Source organism: Phytophthora cinnamomi (assembly GCF_018691715.1).
Source record: "Phytophthora cinnamomi strain GKB4 chromosome Unknown Contig38, whole genome shotgun sequence".
Lineage (NCBI taxonomy): Eukaryota > Oomycota > Peronosporomycetes > Peronosporales > Peronosporaceae > Phytophthora > Phytophthora cinnamomi.
In genome coordinates this window covers 377,611-396,366 of record NW_027150971.1, presented here as the reverse complement: position 1 = coordinate 396,366, position 18,756 = coordinate 377,611, and the positions used below count along the sequence as shown (strand labels likewise).

The 18,756-nt window shown below is 54.8% G+C and overlaps 1 protein-coding gene across 1 annotated transcript; it reads right to left on the bottom strand.

Moving 5' to 3' along the window:
- Positions 1 to 1,558: 1,558 nt before the first annotated feature.
- IUM83_03160 (berberine-like protein) lies at positions 1,559 to 3,085 on the bottom strand (the record flags this gene model as incomplete). The annotated part of the gene is made up of 1 exon (XM_067927144.1): positions 1,559 to 3,085. The coding sequence occupies one exon, from the start codon at positions 3,083 to 3,085 to the stop codon at positions 1,559 to 1,561; it is 1,527 nt and encodes a 508-aa protein (XP_067791832.1).
- Between the last annotated feature and the right edge of the window lie 15,671 nt (positions 3,086 to 18,756).

The following is an 18,756-nucleotide window of genomic DNA, read 5'->3' as shown; positions in this document are numbered from 1 at the left end:
GAAGTGTCGTTTACGTTGGCCTGGGGGGGGGGGGGGGGGGGGGGCGGAGGAGGGTCGGTGGAGAAGGAGGAATTATCCGTGGCCCCCAGCGGCTTGACCACTTTCATAAGGCTACAGTAGCGTACCGCAACCATATACCTGATAAAGCCTTTTTTGCCTACCACCTATTCGCTGAGCATGACATGTTCAGACGCTACATGTGCATGCACTTTAATGCTCGCTAGCTATGCTCAAGGATGCCAATTGCCTTATGCAAAAAGCCTGTTCATAGATCTGATCAGTTCAGTATATGATCACAATGAGATTCTACAGCTGCACCATCGATAGCCGCATTGATGCAGCCTTCGCGTTGGTATTGTTGCAGCCACCGAACAAAGCTCATATTGCCATTACTAGTAGCGCCGTCGAATGCCACAGTTGTACAACTTTCCGGTCGGTCCTATGCAGCCATTCGAATGACATTTCATGACCATTTTTCGCAGCTCCATCCATTGCTAGTGTGAACCATGCCGATGTGTCCGTTGCTTGCTGCGTTATCCACTGCTGCAGTTGTGCACCCATGGATCACTCATGCCATGGACAACGCTGCGACGAATGGCCACTTCGACGTTGCGCCATGCCTCCATAGCAATCGCTACGAAGGATGCACAAGTGCGGCAATGGATGGCTCGGCGACCAACAACCATTTCGATAAAGTCAACTGTCTCTCCATCGGTCGAGAGAGCGTCGCCGGCGGGCGGCGCGTCCGAGAACCTGCTCTTGCGCTTCTTCTTCTTCTTGCCGTCCAGGTCTGCATACAAATCGCCGCGAGTCTTCGTCACAATTCTTGTGCAGCCAGGTTACATCAAGTAGTTCACGGTGTCTGCAACAGTAGGCGATCATTTTTGAGACGAAGCCATTGCAACCATGTTTGTGCTGGTGCCATTCCGCAGGACCCGTCGCTCCGTATTCACGTTCAACTTCATTTGTCAGAGTCGGCATAGATGCCTGGATTGAGCGAACGATCCACGCCGATATGATGCTGCGATAGAAGTCCTCGTGCCTCGTTTGAAATTGAGAATGTTACGCCCTAGTAGTTCCAGAATGCGTTAGGGTTTATTGAATCTGCCTGCATGCGTTCTCCGAAGGTAGATCAGAACTGAGGACGCGAATAAGTTTCCTCAATTCTCAGCACCAGCGTGTGTACACATTCCTAAGATACTTACGACAAGCTTTACAAGTGCTTCAGGTGCCTTTGAGCATTGAGGTCCTCTCACCTTTACCTCAAGAACAGGCGACGGACCAGTTAAGAACCTACCTATTAAAATAAATAAAAACTGTGGTATTCGATTCAAAAGTTCACAGAAAATACTTATTAGCAGTAAGAGAGAGCATGGGAACGAAGTAGCAAAGCAGTCGTGCAAAAGGAAGTACCAGTACAATAAGTGATGAAAACGATTCACAATGCCAGCGCACCAGATTGGCTTATGTTGAAGTGTCTGGGGCTAACTAAACATCCATCTTGTAAAATAGTCACGTCTGTCTAAATGCTTGATACGCTTTGGATCTATCTGATCCTCTAAGCCAGGGCGGGGATAGCTTGCGGGTCCGTGTTGAACACCTGCTTCGGGTCGTACTTAGTCTTGATCTGCTGCAACTTGGCGAAGTTGCCACCGCCGTACAGGTACTCGGCCATCTCCTTCACCGTCCACCTCTCGTCACGGTAGGTCGTGAAGCCGCCGGGAACACCACCCGAAGCCTTGTAGGCGTTCACGAACTTGTAGAAGTTGTTGCGCATGGTAGTGATCGTGCTGTCGGCGAACTTGACGTCGAAGGTGGGGGTACGGATGTCCCAACGGATGAGGTGCAGTCTGTCGTCGTGTTTCCAGGCTGACGCGTCAGCCTTGACGCCCTTGGCGTACCTGCCTCCCCAGATGTCCACGAAGCCCGAGGCCGAAGCATCCGGAAGAGCGGGGGCGTACGCCGTGCCGGAGAAGAGCTCCCAGGCGGTGGCGTTGGTGAGAGGGGCAGAGCTAGGGATCGTCACCGACGAGATGTAGAAGTAGCGGCGAGGAGACATCGCCTGCTCCACGATGCCGGGGGTCGAGATGGCCTCCGACGCCCAGAAATCGTTCTCGGTCGTGGTGAGCACCATCGAGGACGGCAGGTTCTTCATGAGCGAGGCAAACACAATCTTGGCTTGCTCCGACGAGCCGTAGAAGAACCCCTGCAGCGTGGCCTTGGTCTTCAGGCTGAAACGGATCGAGAGCAGGTCGTTGTTGTCCGCGCTCTGAGCCCACTTCTGCGTACCAAGGAAGGCGTTGACATTGTCCTGCTGGGTCGGCTTGGCGATCTTGTCGAAGGCGATGGTGTAGTTCGTCACGCGCTGCGACGGAGGCGCGAAAGTCTTGATCTTGAAGTCCAGCACCACACCCATGGAGCTGGCGGCACCACGCACGCCCCAGAACAGGTCCGAGTTCTGCTTGGCGCTGGCGTCCACGATTGAGCCGTTCGCCAGGGCCACGCGGACAGCTTCAATGTTGTCCAGGATGGTGCCAGCATGGCGGGACAGGGTACCGAAACCCGCGGCGGCGACACCGGTCATGCCGACATCGGGGCATCGACCGTGGGGAAGCGTGCGCTTGTAGCCCTTCCACATGAAGTTTGCAGCATCCGAGATCATGACGGGGCCACCGTACGACAGGAGTCCGGTGGCCGCATCATACTTCATGTGCTTCATGTACTTCAGGTTCATGATGAGGGCGCCGTTATTGCGGCCGAAACCCATGCTCGAGAACGACCGGTTGCCACCCAGCGTGGTCACCTTCACACCAGCAGCAGTGGCACATTGCAGAGCGGTCGACACTTCCTTCTCCGTCTTCGGGAACGCAACAGCCGCAGGCACGGGGTTCACACGCGAGTTCCAAGGCTGGATGTCCATCGTCCAGGTAGTGGTCTGAGGCACCGAGTGCTCGATGCCAGCCTTGGTAAGGCACGAGCCGACGTCAGCCGGAGCCCCAGCAGCAGAAGCGAAGCCTCCCTGGGCGGCGATGAGGGAGCAGAGAGCGAAAATCGCGCGGCTAGCGCTGGAGACCGAAACGACCATGGTTTGCCTTGCCTTGACGTCGAGTTGTTGGAGACTTGAGCGCTTGAGGGCAAATGCGGAAGTGATCAAAGCAGTGCCAAGTTGTTGGTGGCAACAAGTTGTCGCGGGAGCTGCCCATTCTCAGCGAGAGGTTGCAGTGTTTGGGAACTGTAGCGCCATCTGTGGTTCTCCTCCTGCCAATCGCGGCATCGTTCATATGCATGTACCTACGGAGCATACAAGCACCTGGAGTCTAGCGTTCCAGCGGGCGAGCTCAGGATCGTGAAACACCGCCTCTCTCGCGGCGATGTGACGAGGAGATTTAGTTTTTTAATCTTCACCATCACAAGTTGTTTCATGCCGGCGGGTAGGAACGCCACATGGCATTACTTTGCTGAGTAAAGTTGCTCTTTGTCTATTAGAACTCCGGTGTATTACTGCACATCCACAAATAAGAAATTATGCTTTTTAGCAACATTAATTAAAAAAGGGTTAACTTTAAAATCTATGAATGTATGCAGTTGTCATCTCGACCTGTGCGCTCCACCATTTCTCTCATTGACGACGTCTTCTTGAGTGAAAAATTGAAGCTCGACCATCAATGGTATTGACTTGAGGCAGATGACAGATTACCTACAGCTGGTGTGGCGGAGTACATGGTTGTACAAGGATGCGGAGATTGCAATGGCGGGCGTTTACGGCCAAATCCTTTGGCACGAAAATTCAGCGCTTGCGATGCCACGTTGTCGAAGCATACATACCAGACGCAATACATGTACTTGCTCAGACATGGTAACCCGGCGAGTTAGCTGGCTAATCTACATACATATATGTACTGCTGTGCCCCGGGGAGGGGGCTCTGCGTCCGGAGATTTGATCATGTTGCATGATTCACGCACAGCACAAGTTTCAATGCCTCATAAGGTACAGTACCATCAGAAAATAGTGTAGAAACACGCGCCCATTCCAGTGAAATCACACATAGGGTGGGCGACATCATTAAATAGACGAGGCGCGCTAGCGCCTCCGACCATCTAAGGCGAGCGGTTACGAGGTCACGTAGCCGCAGCAAACCCGTGAAGCAGGACCGCGCGGTATTTGCGGAGGCGGGCCCAGCGCCGAGGATTCTAGTGAGCCGCGCACTGTACTGGGCTGAACGTACAATCTATAAATCGGGAGCGAAGCGAACAGCGGGGCCGCCGAAGGGACGCCCAGCCAAGCGTAGCGCTGCTGGTCCGCTTGAGACGCAAGCTGCTCCACAAAGGCCGGGTGCTTGTCTCCGTGCGACAGGAATACAAATCGGCGCTCTTGAAGGCTACCTGGACTGGTAGGAGAACAACATGCAGCTGTGGTTGGGCCCGATCTACCTTCTGGAACTTGAGAAAGCCGCGCAACACCCAACGTTTGGAGCATTGTCCCTCGACTACTCTACGAAGCACGTCATCCCTCCCAGTCACTATAGTTCCGCCAAGTCATACGGATTTGTAGGATTTGTTGTGTGCATGTTGGTGCGTTGTTACGGTTCTGTCAGGTACTAGAACACTTTCCATGTTCGGCATTTTCTGGTCAAAGACTGGGTCTTTTACTGGGACCGGGTATAAAACCACTGGGATACCCGGTAGATGGTGAAATATCCCTAACTGCGGGAATAAGTGTTGGTTCTCTGAGGAGGCACAACTTTCTCGAGACAGCAAGCATATCGTGATTAAATCGATCTCCCAGCAAATAACGTTTTTTTCAGCGTGTAGCTGTGTGTTATGCCGATTTACGTAGACTTTTCCATGCCCACATACAAGACAAAGTCAAATTAACAGTGTAAGTTTATCCAGGGCTGTCTGCAGCCTGACGAACCACAGTTAATGATCTCGACCGGTACGCTGATGACTGGACAGATGCCCAGACGTGTTCTTGCATCCTAGCAGTTCATATTTGCTGCTTCGAACCACTCAATACCGTGTCTGTGCATTACCACACCGAGCATAGCAGTAAGCCCCCTCATACGTAGCTCAGAACCCGCGCCTCTACGTGTTGATCTCACTCCCGATCGAACAAGTGCATGCTCGAGTCGATGTACTTGGATAAGATCGAAGGGTAGCGAGCGTAAGCGCGTCATAGTTGTCGTGGGAGCGCACAAATGCAGGAATTCGTGAAAAGCTTGATATTCAAATAATTGCATTGCCTCGCTTGAGCGAGTGATTTGCACACTAAAAACCATAGGTTATCCCGAATTACCTAGTCTTTTGCAGGTTTATAGGTACCCCATGCGATTTGGCATGGTCTCGGGAGGATCTATACTTTATCACTAAAGATGCGATATTTGCCGAGGTGCCAACCAACTCCCTAGATGACCTACTGTACCATAGGGGTTTGCAAAATTTTGACAGGAAACTTGTACTACAGGTGTCCCCGCTGAATCTGCAACTGCCATCGGCTATCTACCGCGAACACAGAGTGTGCGGGAGTCTGCCAGTGCACAAGATTTGCCACAGCTGTCTGGTGAGATGTACTGAATTAGTAAGATAATTGCGGGAAAATGTCTCTCTGCGAGAAACATCGAGTTGCAAGATCACGGTAGAAAATGAAAGGCGCACAATGAACATTATATCTTATATCAGGGCATCATTGCGTGCATCAAGAGTCTCTCCACGCGCATTAAGGTCGAGGATAGCATTGATCGGTATATTGTAGGGTTGCCGCAGGAGAAGATCTCAATCTATACAGCCTTAAGTTGGGCGTCACAGGCTTGGGATACTGTAACTCCGGCCACTATCAGGAACTGCTGGATGCATTCTGGCATCGTATCTAGCGCAAACTCAGCTATGTCGATCCGTAACATTCTTCATTAAAAAGCAGTACACTGGCGTCTATAAAAACAGTACATTAGCGTCTATGCGCAACCTGTGCAGATATTGTAACCTCGCAGTTTTTTTTTGGTCCCACCTTTGCAGCGGGGACACCTGTAGTACATAATAATATGTAGTACGTCTCAAAAATGATGTCCCATCCCACTCTTTTTTTAGTCTCGAACATGATGTCCTCAAACTTTATTTGATTTAACTATGGTGAGTAGTCTGCTCCCCTGTAATGCTGCGACACAATCACGGCTGTTTTGGGGGAGCACTGAAGGCTCAGAGGCAGTCTTCCCTCTTCGCTTTGGCCATGTGAGGAGGCTTGAATACGTTGCCTCCTGTATCCTGAATGCACAAGTCCATCGACCCCTGCAGGCTTAAGAACGCGGCATTATTGTCGATGGCGGCAGCTCCCAGTACGCTGCTGTAACGGCATCAATGAGCTCATCAAAGTGAGCTCCCGCCTTCGCGGCGTGCTTGAAACCTCCATTGGACTGGGAAAGTAGGAGAATGGGCGGAGCTGGACGCTTGGTTTGAGGAGGAAGGGTGACATCTGCGATCTTCCGCCCTGTCCCAGCTCTGAAATCACCTCCGTGGCCATTCATTTCGTCACTCTGCTGTCAAAACTAACCGTGCTGAGTAAATAAGCACACGGTCCAAACCGTGAGAACGCGCCGCGTCGTATTTGCCAAACCGCGCTGCAAAAGACGAAATATTGACAAAACGCGCATCTGTTCTACAACAATGGGACATCAATTTTGAGACGGAGTGGTATTATTGTTATTATGAGACCGCGCGAAACAAAGAGCGTATGAGCCGCCATTTGGAGTTTTCGCGATAATCACGTTTAAAATTGTCCAATCAAAAGTCGTACACATTGCCGCTTTCACTAATGTTGCCACCTATGAGGACTTCTTAATCGGACTTTGAGTACCAATCATAATGGTGCTAAAATCAGACAGATTATGAAACTGCAAAACGGGGGGTTACATGGAATAGTGACCCTGGCACTATTCAGGGATGGCTACAAAAGGTCACTCCCCTGAGTAGTGAAACAATAGGCTTGAGAGCCAACCGATACATTTTATATAGGATAAACTGTAGGGAACTTCGGATTTGTATGCAGGCCATATCTGTACTAATCTATAAATACACTCAGTCTTAGATCTACCATACTTCTGATCAATCAGTCCCCTTAGGCCAGGGACACGTGAACTGCCGTTCACTGAGTGTTTATATACTCTCGTTAGCACACTTCCTCTGTGCAAGGTGCTCGTGTGGCCCCGTCACACTTGGTAGCACTCGTAGTCAATCCTACGCGCGGGTAGATTGGACTACATGAATCCTCTGTGGTCTCAACGAGTGAGCCAAGATGGATAGAAGTAAGTTTCCTCACTTGAACGACTCGCAGTTCGTGTCGGTTCGGAAGATGGCAGGCATCTTTGGAATAGATGCTCTGCGTAGCTTAGCGGCAGCAACGCCGGCTGAGCAGGTCGAGCGCATCAGCGCGTTCGACACCTACGAGCAAGGGCTCATCGCCCATGTTCAAGGATTGCATGCTTCCGCAGCCGCGCCGAAGCTAGGGCAACCGAAGCCGTTGAGGCTGAAGGTTCACCCCTTTGATGGGAAGGAGGGTGAGAACCTTCACTTCTGGGTCCGAGAGGTTGAGCTCACGATGGACGCGGCTTTCGTCTCGGACGAGCGACTCCATGTCGCTTTCTAACCTTAGTGGTCGCGCTAAGAGTTGGGCGTATACGCGCGAAACAACAACGCCGGGATGCTTTGCATCATGGTCCCAGCTCTGTGAGCAGCGGCGAGCCACGTTCCTTCCGGCGAACTATGAGTATCGCCAGCACTCGCGCTTCCTCGCCTGCAAACAAGGAAGGCGCGAGCTGAACGAGTACATACAAGAAATGAGAGTACTCACAGCCTCGCTGGCGGGAACGCTCCTGCCCGAACACATCAAGGTGACCGTGTTCATGGACGGTCTGCGTGTTGGCCCAGCCCGCACGCAACTGTTCCGGGTGTAAGCAAGCACTATGGGGTAGGCGATACAGATCGCCTTCCAGGAGGAGTAAAGCCACAAACAGGTTCGTACCCCTGTCACGGTATGGCAAAGCAACCCTGTACCGGGTGGTGCGCCGAATAGTGGTTCCGGCAATGGAACCTCCAATGGGCCAGTTACCATTGATTTGGGAATGGCCGAGCAGCACGACATTCGCTGCTTCGGCTGTGGCAAGCTAAGGCACATGAAACGTGCCTGTCCTGCGGGAGGATAAAAGAAGAGTTACTCTTCGAAGCCCTTTGGGTCTAAGGGTCGTCGGCAGATGCCGCGACCCAGGGACCAGGGAAACGCAGGACACCAGTAGGGGCGGGGCCCCCTACTGGGGAGTTCCTAAGTATTCATGAGGGGCATGCGGGTGGCGCGCGCCATGGGGACTTAGCCCCTGAGAGTCTATGCACTCTCGAAGCGGAGAAGGGCAGCGGTGGGCTGCTCGTGGTGCACGCGAGTGTACCGGGATACGATCATCCCTTGAGAATCTTGATCGATGCTGGGGCGTCAAAGAATTTTGCGCGCCGCCAGACAGTCGCGTGCAACCGCGGCAGGTATGCCGATGCTCTACGTGGCAGCAAAGGCAACGGCCTGGTCTTCGTAAGGCTAGCCGACGGTACGGTGGTAGAAGTACCTCGGGTCCACATGGGCCTGGCTGTCAAGTTCGAAGACTTTGCCAGCAAGGAGTCGTTCTTGGTCCTAGACATGGACACCATGGACATGTGCGACTTGATCCTTGGCATGCCGTGGTTAGATATACACGAGCCTTGGATCGATGGCGCGGCAAGGCCATTGGGACAAGCCGTCCCCCGCGTTCTGACAGAGCTTTGGTGAGTCATGTTCCCACATCTGGCAGAAGCTGCGGCGCCCGTGAGGGCCGCCAGGACGCAGCGGCGTCCAAAATGTTCATTGGGTCGTCGATACTGACGGCGACTCCGAAGGTGACCGGGTCGACCGGATTCCGGTTGTAGGGGTGCCAGACGGCACCTACCAGGTGGGTAACTTAGGTCCACGTGCGGGTAGCAGAGTTCCGCGGGCAGCAAGTGCTGCGCGAGAAGGCGCCGTCAGCGCTGGCGTGGGTAACGTAGTTACACGTCCGGTCACGCAGACCTTAACTGATGAGGAAGCCAGGCGCTTCCTGTGTGGGTAGCACAGTTCCACACGAGGTCACTCAGTCCATGACTGATGCGGGAGTCACTGGGAGCGCTCCTGGTGTGGGTAACCAAGTTCCACACGGCGGGGTGAGTAACATAGTTCCACACGTCAAGGCGGGTAACATAGTTCCGCACGAGATCAAGACGATCCGTGGTGCCGTCAAGTCGGCACCACCAGACGTAGAGACCAGAGTGTCACGTCGTCAGCCGGGTCTGGTCGCCCGTTCGGCGACGTCTGTCACCAACGAGTTGGAGCCATCCGTCTGGGCTCCAGTCGCCGAAGAATGCTATCACATCTTCGACGGCGTGACCGGTTGCCACGTCAAGGCAGGAGCTGTTCAGCTTACGGCCCTGCCCGAGGTTGCAGAGTTACTGAACCTCGAAGAGCTCGCAACGGAGGACTTCGTGGCGAGTTGAAGGCCGGGGAGATTTCAGGGTTGACCCTCCTAAAGCCGGAGCCAACGTCAGTGGAGTTAAACCCCTCCTCTGCCATGGACAAGGATGTCCTGGAGGAGTTCCAGAGACAGCGCGTGTCGCGCATAGGCTCTGAGATTCTCAAGAATCCATGGGATCCGGTGTATCCCTTAGTGAAGGAGTTTGAGAACGTAGTGTCCAAGGACCCTCCGTCCCAACTCCCACCAGACAGGGGAATCAGGCACGATATTGACCTCGTGCCGGGCACAAAATACTGCGTCGCGAGGCAATGGCCTCTTCCCCGGGAGCAATGCGAAGTCATTGATGACTTCTTTGCCGCCAAGGCGAAGGCAGGCATGATGCGGGAGTTGAAGTCTCCGCACTCGACGTCTACCTTCTGTGTTCGAAAACCGAACGGAAAGTGGTGTCTGGTTCATGCTTATAGCAAGCTGAACAGCGCGATGGTGCCAGCGCAGACATCGATCCCGCGGAAGGACGTGTTGCTCAACAACATGGCCGGGTGCACATTGTACAGTGCACTGGATCTGGTGGATGGGTACTACCAGATCCTGATGCACGAGAGCGACATTCCGCTCACGGCTGTGAGCACGCCGATCGGTGTGCTCAGGGAATGGCTGGTAATGCCACAGGGGCTCTCGAATGCCCCAGCAACGTTCAATCGCTTGGTCACACAACTGTTCCGACCTTTGCGTGCGTTCGCACAGACGTACTTTGGCGACATATTCGTCCACAGCTGTGCCGAAGCAGGCCAGACGGCCATGGAGGTGCATCTCCAGCACCTCCGACGTGTGTTGAAGTCATGAGGGCGAACAAGCTGTTCGCCAACATCGACAAGTGCGTGTTTGCAGCTGAGGAGATTAAGGTCCTTGGCTGCTTCGTTAGCAGCGCTGGGGTCCGTGCGGACCCGGAGAAGGTGAAAGCCATTGCGGCTTGGCCGCCACCCCGATCACAGAAAGATCTACGTCAGTGGTTGGGCCTCGCCAACTACCTGCACAAGTACAGTACAATACTGGCTATGCCGGTCTGGCACGGCCGCTGTCGGATCTCCTGAAGAAGGATGCCAACTGGAGTTGGGAGCGTCACCACCAGGATGCCTTTGACGACATCAAAGCGAAAGCTTACAGCGCGACCCAGTCCTGGCCCTGCCGGACGAGACGAAGCCTTTCAGCGTCGTCTGTGACGCATCAGACTTCGTCATTGGCTGCGCGCTCCTACAGGCCGACGATAATGGCCACGAACGGGTCATCTCGTTCCAGTCAAGGCAGCTTAGAGCTGCCGAACAGAACTACTCGTTATTAAGTACGCCCTTGTCAAGTTTCGGGCGCACCTACTGGGCTCTACGCCCTTTGTTGTCTATACAGACCACGCCTCCTTGCGGACAGCCATCAACACGCCGCACCTATCCCAGCGGATGGCGCGCTGGCTGTCCTTCGTCGCGGAATACAACTTCCGCGTCGATTACAAGCCGGGCAAGCTGAATGTGCTTGCCGACGCGATGTCGGCAACGAGCTCGCTCATATTAGTCGGGCCACGACGGATCTTTACGATCGCATCCGGTTGGCGTGTCGTGATGATGCCAACCTTGGGCCTCTTGCGCGGTTCTTAGCCGCTGGCCTGGACGCCAAGGCTGAGTGGCTTACGCCTCGCCAGCGTGCGCGGCTTCACCGCTATGAGTGGGCAGATGGCCGGCTCCACTATAGGGTGGATCCCGAGGATCCCCCCCTGTCTTGTCGTGCCGAACAACGAGGACCTCAAGTACGACATCCTGATGGAGGCGCACGACGCGCCGTCCAGTGGCCATCTCGGCTGTGAGAAGCCGTACTCGTCAGTCTCTCAGACGTTCTGATGGTCCCACATGTACAAGTGGGTCGCCACCTACATCCGCACGTGTGAGACGTGCAAGCAGGTGAAGCCTGCTGGTCACGCCTCGGCTCCATTACAGAGCCTGCTGGTCCCAGCGGACTGCTGGAAGTCGACGAGTCTCGACTTTGTCTTCGGGCTTCCGGCCGATGACCGTGGAAACACCGGTGTTGTAGCCTTTGTGTGCCGTCTGAGCAAGATGGTCCACTTTGCACCAGTCCGTGACACCGTCATTGTCGACGAGGTAGCTCGCCGGTTCATGGATTGTGTCTTTAGGCACCATGGTCTTCCCGAGATCATCGTCTCTGACAGAGACCCGCGGTTCACCGCTGCGTTTTGGCAAACGCTGTTCCACCGTCTAGGCACTCGGATGTTGATGTCTACGGCGGATCACTCGCAGACGGACGGCCAGACAAAGCGCGTCAATAGAGTGCTCGAGGACACTCTCCGCAGTATTTGCGCGGAGAATCCCCGCTCTTGGGCTGAACGATTGCCCATGGTTGAGTTTGCCCTCAACAACGCGGTGCACGCGTCAACGGGGTTCACCCCCTTTTACCTCAATGGGTTACGACACCCTCAGGTGCCGCTCACCTTACGAGGCGGTACCGGGGCTTCGGTCGTAAGTGGGGGAGAGGCTCGGAAAAACCTTTCCTCCCAGGTCTCGGACGTAAGTCCAGCTTCACTGCGGAAGCAATTGTCCTCGTTTGTCGAGGACAGACTGAATATCATCAGCAGGGCTAGAGATGCAATGGCACAAGCCCAAGATAAACAAAAGGAGTACTCAGACCAAAAGGGACGAGGAAACTTAAACGTATTTAAGGTTGGGGACTGAGTTCTCCTAGATACTAGAAACCTACCGCTAAACACAGTTAGCCCGGTCGAGAGCAACAAACTGAAGCACCGGCCCTCAGCCGACACGGTGCTGCGTACACCATAGACTTGCCTAAGTCGATGACGACTCACCCGACGTTTTACGTGGGTCGTCTGAAGCGGTACCACGACCCTCAGGCTCAGGCTGCCCGCTGGAAGCGGTGGGCAGCCATGTGGAGGAGGGTGCAGCTTCTCGAAGCGGGGCGTCGGCTCGCGATAAGGCGGCTGGTACGCTCGCTGGTCGTAGGACAACGAGGCGTACATTGGGGTGCCATAAGCAGGAGCACCGCAAGAGCCGTGGCCGTACGGAGCCGGGTATGGGAAATGCTGTGGCTCCTGATAGGGCGCGCGGCCACGAAGTTCGACCCGAAGGCCCGCAAGACCGTGACGCAGGGACTCGAAATCCGACGCGTAAGCTCGACGCTCAACCCGAGCATGGAGATCGCGAACCTCCCGGAACAGTGAACCAACGTCCTCACGAAGTCGATCCACGGCGCTGATAGGCAGCCTCGCTACCAAGGCCAATCCCCAACGCGATCTCGAGCGAGTACACACGCCCTCGGAGAAGCTGAATCTCCTCTTGTTGAAGAGCCACAACCTGACTCGGGGTTTCAGAGCGCGGCGGTAACTCCTCCGGCTCGAAGCCATGATCGTGCTAGGCCACCGCCTGCCTTCCTTGACCGGAATGGGGAGCTGCACTTCCACGTGGAGCGGCGTCTCTAAGACATGCGCCAACTTCTCGTGAAATGGAGGGGTTACCCAGAGTAAAAAAACTCGTGGGCGCGTGTGGAACAGCTCCAGGCTGACTGCCCGAAGGCTGTTGCGATCTGGGGCGAGAAGCACCGGACGCTTCGGAAGTAGTCCTTGGCTTCTTAGCCGACGTACGGGGCATGGTAGCAGACGGTGTCGCACCGCGCCCACGCCCTTCACGAGCTTTGGCTTTTGCCTGTTGCTTGAGCTCCTCCATCATTGGGTAGAGCTTACGTTTGCTCACGAGGTGAGCGAACTCGACGCGGAGGTCGCGCTGGTCCAGTATAGCGGACAGCAAGCGGTCCTCACGGAGTTTTATACTCCTGGTCGGAATGCCCTTTGCGAGATACGTATCTCCAGAAGATGTCTTTCACCTCAATCCAGGTCATAGCCTCGGAAGGCTTGACCCAGGGATAACCCCAAACTGGATGGAGTCCACCCTTGTCCTCCGTCTTCTTACGAAGGTTGGTGAACTCCTTCAAGGGGATCTTGTGTGGTGCTAAGAGCACACACCGAGCGGCTTCAATGTCGCTGGCAAAGAGCGGCTCTGTCTCAACCAGAGCGCGTTCATAGGCGCCCCTCGAGGTGTAGCCGCTGACAAGGTCACGAGGGGACGTGAGCTCTCCAGGTGCTGTAGATTACCAGTGCCGTCATCGGGCGGGTAATAGCCCTTTGGACGCGCAGCGCCCCCGCCAGAAAGAGGGCCTACAGTAGCCGTGGCCGGCACCGTTGCTGCACGGGCGGCCGAGCCAGCGCTGTGGTATTGCGCCTGCTGCTCATCGAGGTCATTAGAGGCCTCACGGGCTCGTCGATAGCCCCTTCTTCAGACTCGGAGTCATCGAACAGACCCCCTGTAGTCGTCGCGAGGCGGTGACTTAGAGGTGGCACGCATCTTCCCACCAGGCGCGTCGCTTTCCTCAGCAGCGGTGGCCTTGGCAGCTTGGGCGCGCGTGAGGCCTTCCGCCAGGGTCAGGTTCTTGACCGGTGGAGCTGCCATGGGCTCAGTGCCCGTCTTGCCGCTCGACGGCTCCTCGGCCTGGGTGTCCGGTCAGCCGGGGCGTTGGGCACGTCGCCCTTCGCCCTTCGCCCGCTTCTTGTCATTGGCGGCCTGCGCGCTGCCTTCGGAGGAGTTCTCCTCCTCTTGTGAGCTCTCACCAGAGTACACGACTTTGGTGCGGCTGAACTCGGGTGAATCCCAGTCCCGGCGGGGACCGCGCCGTTCATAACTGAATGTCGTGTAGGAACACGCGCTATATTATATATTGGTACACTTTCCCCACCAACAACACCCACCAAGTCACCGAAGACTCAATGGGCTTGTTAGGGTTAGAACCTGAAGGTCCAGGAACTTTCCCTTGCACCGGGTTGGTGTTTCCTCTGTGCACCGAGCTTCCGCTAGTCGACCGACGGAAGACTCAGCGTCACTAGCCACGAGCAAAGGCTAGCACGCTCTCACACACAAAATATACCTCGCAGGCCCTCAGAAGGAAGGGTCCCGTGATACGAGGGTGCCGGAGCTATACTCCGGCGGGAAGAAATAAATGGAGTGCGCTCTCGCTCCTCCAGTTCCTGGCGACGACTCGTCGCTACCAATACACCGGCCACTAACTCTTGGCCCTGCCAGGGATGAACACACGCTACACTAGTAGATGTGCCCACCGACAGTCATAATCCTACCTACCAGATTTACCTTGAGCTGCAGGTCGTTCACTGCAGGCACCGGTGTCGCCCTTGCGTGGTTGGGAGGAAAAGCTGTTCTGTTATTGTTGCCCGAAGGCTTATCTTGTCTTCTCTTAAGTTTCCTATCGATCAATACAAATATCAAGTATAAACGCGTCCGTTTTGGACCACCAGTTGTAACTCACGACTCTTCGGCGCTTTCCCTGCGACGTGGCGGCGTTACCGACGACTCAAACGGCCGCTGAAATGCCACCGACGACTGGGGACAGGCGCCGATGACTCATAAGTTCGGATCTTGCCAGTAGGTTCGCACCGCACTTAGCGAGCTGCAACCGCCCGCGCTTGACTTGGGACCGTCGACGAGTCATCGTCACCGACCAATTTAGGCCAATCAGCGATCGGGGAGTTTGGTCCAATGACTGGCGATGGGTTGTGACTTGCCAGTTGGCGCCGGCGCCTCGAGTCTTCTTCGTCCCTTGTCTCGACTTTGGGTTTTGGCTTCGGCTTCATTTCCCGAAACCACAACCGCCCCCACCGCGACTCGAGCCGCGTGCTGGTGAGCGTCGGGGTGCTCTTGCGCCATGGTCGGTTCTTCGCGCGCTGCCCAATCCGCCGTGAACTCGGCGCTCAGGGCACTCGGTGTGTCTCGGTCTTCGCTCCAGGTAAGCCGTCTTCTCTTGTTCGCTCGCCGCCTCCACTGTTAACCAGGATCTTGGTGTCTTGGTCAGTCTTCGCCTGGTCAAGAAAGCGCGCTTGGTGCTGGCAGTCCGCCTGCTGCTCCTGCTACCTCACAGTCGGCGGTGCCCGAGGATGAGAGCGTTGCTGAGTCGACGGCTAGTTCGGCCACGGTGAGTTTCCTGTCGTCTTCTCACTTTCTGTCAGCTTCACGCGAGGTACTGATGCTTGGCGGCTTTGTGCGTCTGCTTCCCAGGTTGTCGTGTCATCTCCGGGGTTGAGTTCACTCGCTGGCGGCGATACACCGAGCCAAGCTTCGCTGGAAGCTTCCGCTGAGTCGTCCGCGTCACTGGCCACCTCTCCTGCTGCTCCTTTGGTACGTCTCGTTGACTAGCACCTTGTTCTTGAGCTGCTCTCGCTTACCATCGAGGTTATTATCTTCGTCTCTTGTCATGCAGGACACTTCTCTGGTTGATGTGCCCGTTGATAATGCTGCCGGCGACTCGGTTGCGATCCAGTCGTAGCAGCTAGTTGCTCGGCATTCTACTTCGAGTGCTGAAGCTGGCTGTTCCACCACCGACGACTCGCTGATCACGGTGTCGCGTGAAGCTCTCTCGAACAGATCGTCGTGGAAGCCAGTGCTGAGGCGTCGGAGCGCGTGATCGCGGTGTTGGGTTCTCGGCTGGATCGCCTCGGCCGTCTTAATGTCACCCAGCACCAGGGTCCCAACATTCGTGGGGACTGCCACGTGGGCTCTCGCTTGGCTGATGTAGTGGGTCTAACTTGACTCACTACTTTAGGTTACACGTCGCGCTACGTGTATGAGGAAGCGTAAGTACTTAGTAATTACTTGAGTTAATTATATTTGAATACACAAATATAATTTAAATCAGATAAGACTCCAAGTGACTTAGATTAGGTAAAATGAGAACTGTATGGTTTGTAAATTGATCTTCCTCCTAAATCTGCTAAAAACTGTTTATCATCTATGAAAGGGGTTGACAGCGGCTGGCTGTCAGAGCCCCGCTAATATGGACGTCTCTAATTGGTAGAAAGATGCTGCTTTCTACCAATAGGATCTTTGGGTATGTGTGGACCACTCATTGTGGTGGCCCACTTCAATGTATCCATTGGTGTGACTTACACCAATGTGAGGAAGTATCTAAAACTTTTAACAGATATTTATCTGTTAAACCATAAGTGACAATTGTCATGCATAAGTGACAATTGGCATGCACAAGTGCCAGTTGTCACTTGTGATCGTTGTCATGCACAAGTGATTGTTGTCACTTGTGTGTGTAACCCCGTTACACCATCCCCCCGTTAAGCTTAGACGTGTCGGTCTCGACACGTCAATTAATATTGACTGCTTGTCAATTGTTTGTGTTGGGGATTTCCGTACCCATCCGCAATGAGTACGACCAAGCTGAAGACCGCCATTGCGACAGAGGGTAAGCTCTCTGTTGCTGAGTACCATGCGCGGTAGGGCGGGTGCGCCGCTACCACGAGAACAGACAACACAGTGTCTGTGTACGATTCTTCGAGACCGCGTCTGTGCGTCGACATCTCTAAGCGAATTTCTGTTGCTTACCGTGATCGGGTAAGCAATCGCCAAAGCATTCGAGTCCTTCTCGAAGCGAGGCAAGTATTCTCCACACTGTTGCGGTGGAGGCTCGTGTCCGTGCGCCGTGCGCACTGTCCGTCCAGGTGGCGGTGCGTATTAGCAACCGCGACCACAACAGGTATACTGTATGTATACCTGAAAGCTTCAATGATCTCCGTGCCGATTATCTAGCACGCGAGTCGTCAGGAGTTGTAGATTACTACAGCGCTCGCACTACCTTCTTGCTGGTAGTGCGTGTTGGGCTTTGTATTCCTTCACGATGTCCGGAACGTCTTCCATCAGGACGTTCCGTGGTTCCCACGTGTCGTGTTGGGGAGGGAAACCTCTCCAGCGAATGCGAAAACAATCCGGACCTCGGATTGTTTTCCTACGCTCAACAATTCGCTGGACGATCCAGCGAATTTCTCCGCGTGCGTCTCGCAGCGGTGGCGGAGGTGGTGAAAACACGCCGCGATGGTCAAAGCCGTGTTGACCTTCATCTCGTGTCGCTCCACGACCAGGTGACGGTCGTGGAGTACCTTCAGAGCGCTGAGGTTGCCGCTCTGTACCATCGTGTCCCGGCTGTGGCGGTCTCCCAGGCCGCCTTGGACGTGCCGGTCGGGCTGTTGGCCCGACTGTGTTAACTGCTCCAGCGCGTAGTCGCGCTGGAGAGGAGGGTTTCCCCTGCCGAGTCTGTCTCGTCGGGTCAGACGAGCCACTTGGCCCGTGCTGGAGGTATGGCTTTAACCGCCCGACCAAAAAAGACGGGTGGCGCCGCATGCTAGATGGTATGTCTAGCGTGTATGCGTTGCCGTGCCGTGCCAACACAGTGAACGGCCCGATGAAGCGCGGAGCAAGCTTGCTTGCTCCGAAATCCGAAACTGCATGTTTTGGCAGGTTTTGAGTAGATAACAAAACCAATGAACCAACTTTGAATTCATTTGTGTTGCCTCTGCCCACGTTGTCTGCGTTCAGCTTCTGTTGGTCAACAGAAGCTGCTATTACATCTTGGACAAACCGAATTACGGCTTGTCTTTTGGTAATGAAGTTGATTGCATTCGAGCTGAAGTCATTCAGCTCACTCTCCGCTAGAGGCCCGGCCTCTGCGTGGTTCTTCGCGGTGTCTGCGCCCTGCGCAGACCCGTGGTCTTTGTCCTTGTTGTTGGAGGCGCCCTGCGCAGACCCATGCGTTTTGTTCGTTGTTGCAGCTGACACTGTGCAAGTGTCAGCGGTTTTCTGCGGCTGCTGTATTGCAGTCGTAGATCCTCCCCCACTTAAAGTGGTAGCCATCACTCAGAGTAAACTCGGTAGACGCGGATGCCGCATGGCATTCACGTAGAACGGCGTATGCCCGGTCGAGGCATGCACTGAGTTGTTGATGGCGAACTCTGCCATCGACAAACACTCGCTCCAGTATTGGAACGAGTTAGCGTAGCTCTTTAACATATCGACGAGCACGCGATTCACGCGCTCGGTTTGACCGTCCGTCTGCGGATGATCCGCAGTCGACATGGAAAGCTGGCTCCCAAGAAGTGTAAACACTTCTTGCCACAGGTGCGCTGTGAAGCGTGGGTCTCTGTCCGACACGATGTCGGTGGCATGCCATGGTGTTTGAACACCATGTCGACGAACAGACGGGCCGTCTACTTCGCGGTTACCTCTACCGGCACCGCAGCAAGATGTACCATCTTGCTGAAGCGGTCTACAAAGACCACAACACCAGTATTCCCTCCGCTGTCCGGGGGGAGACCAAAGATGAAGTC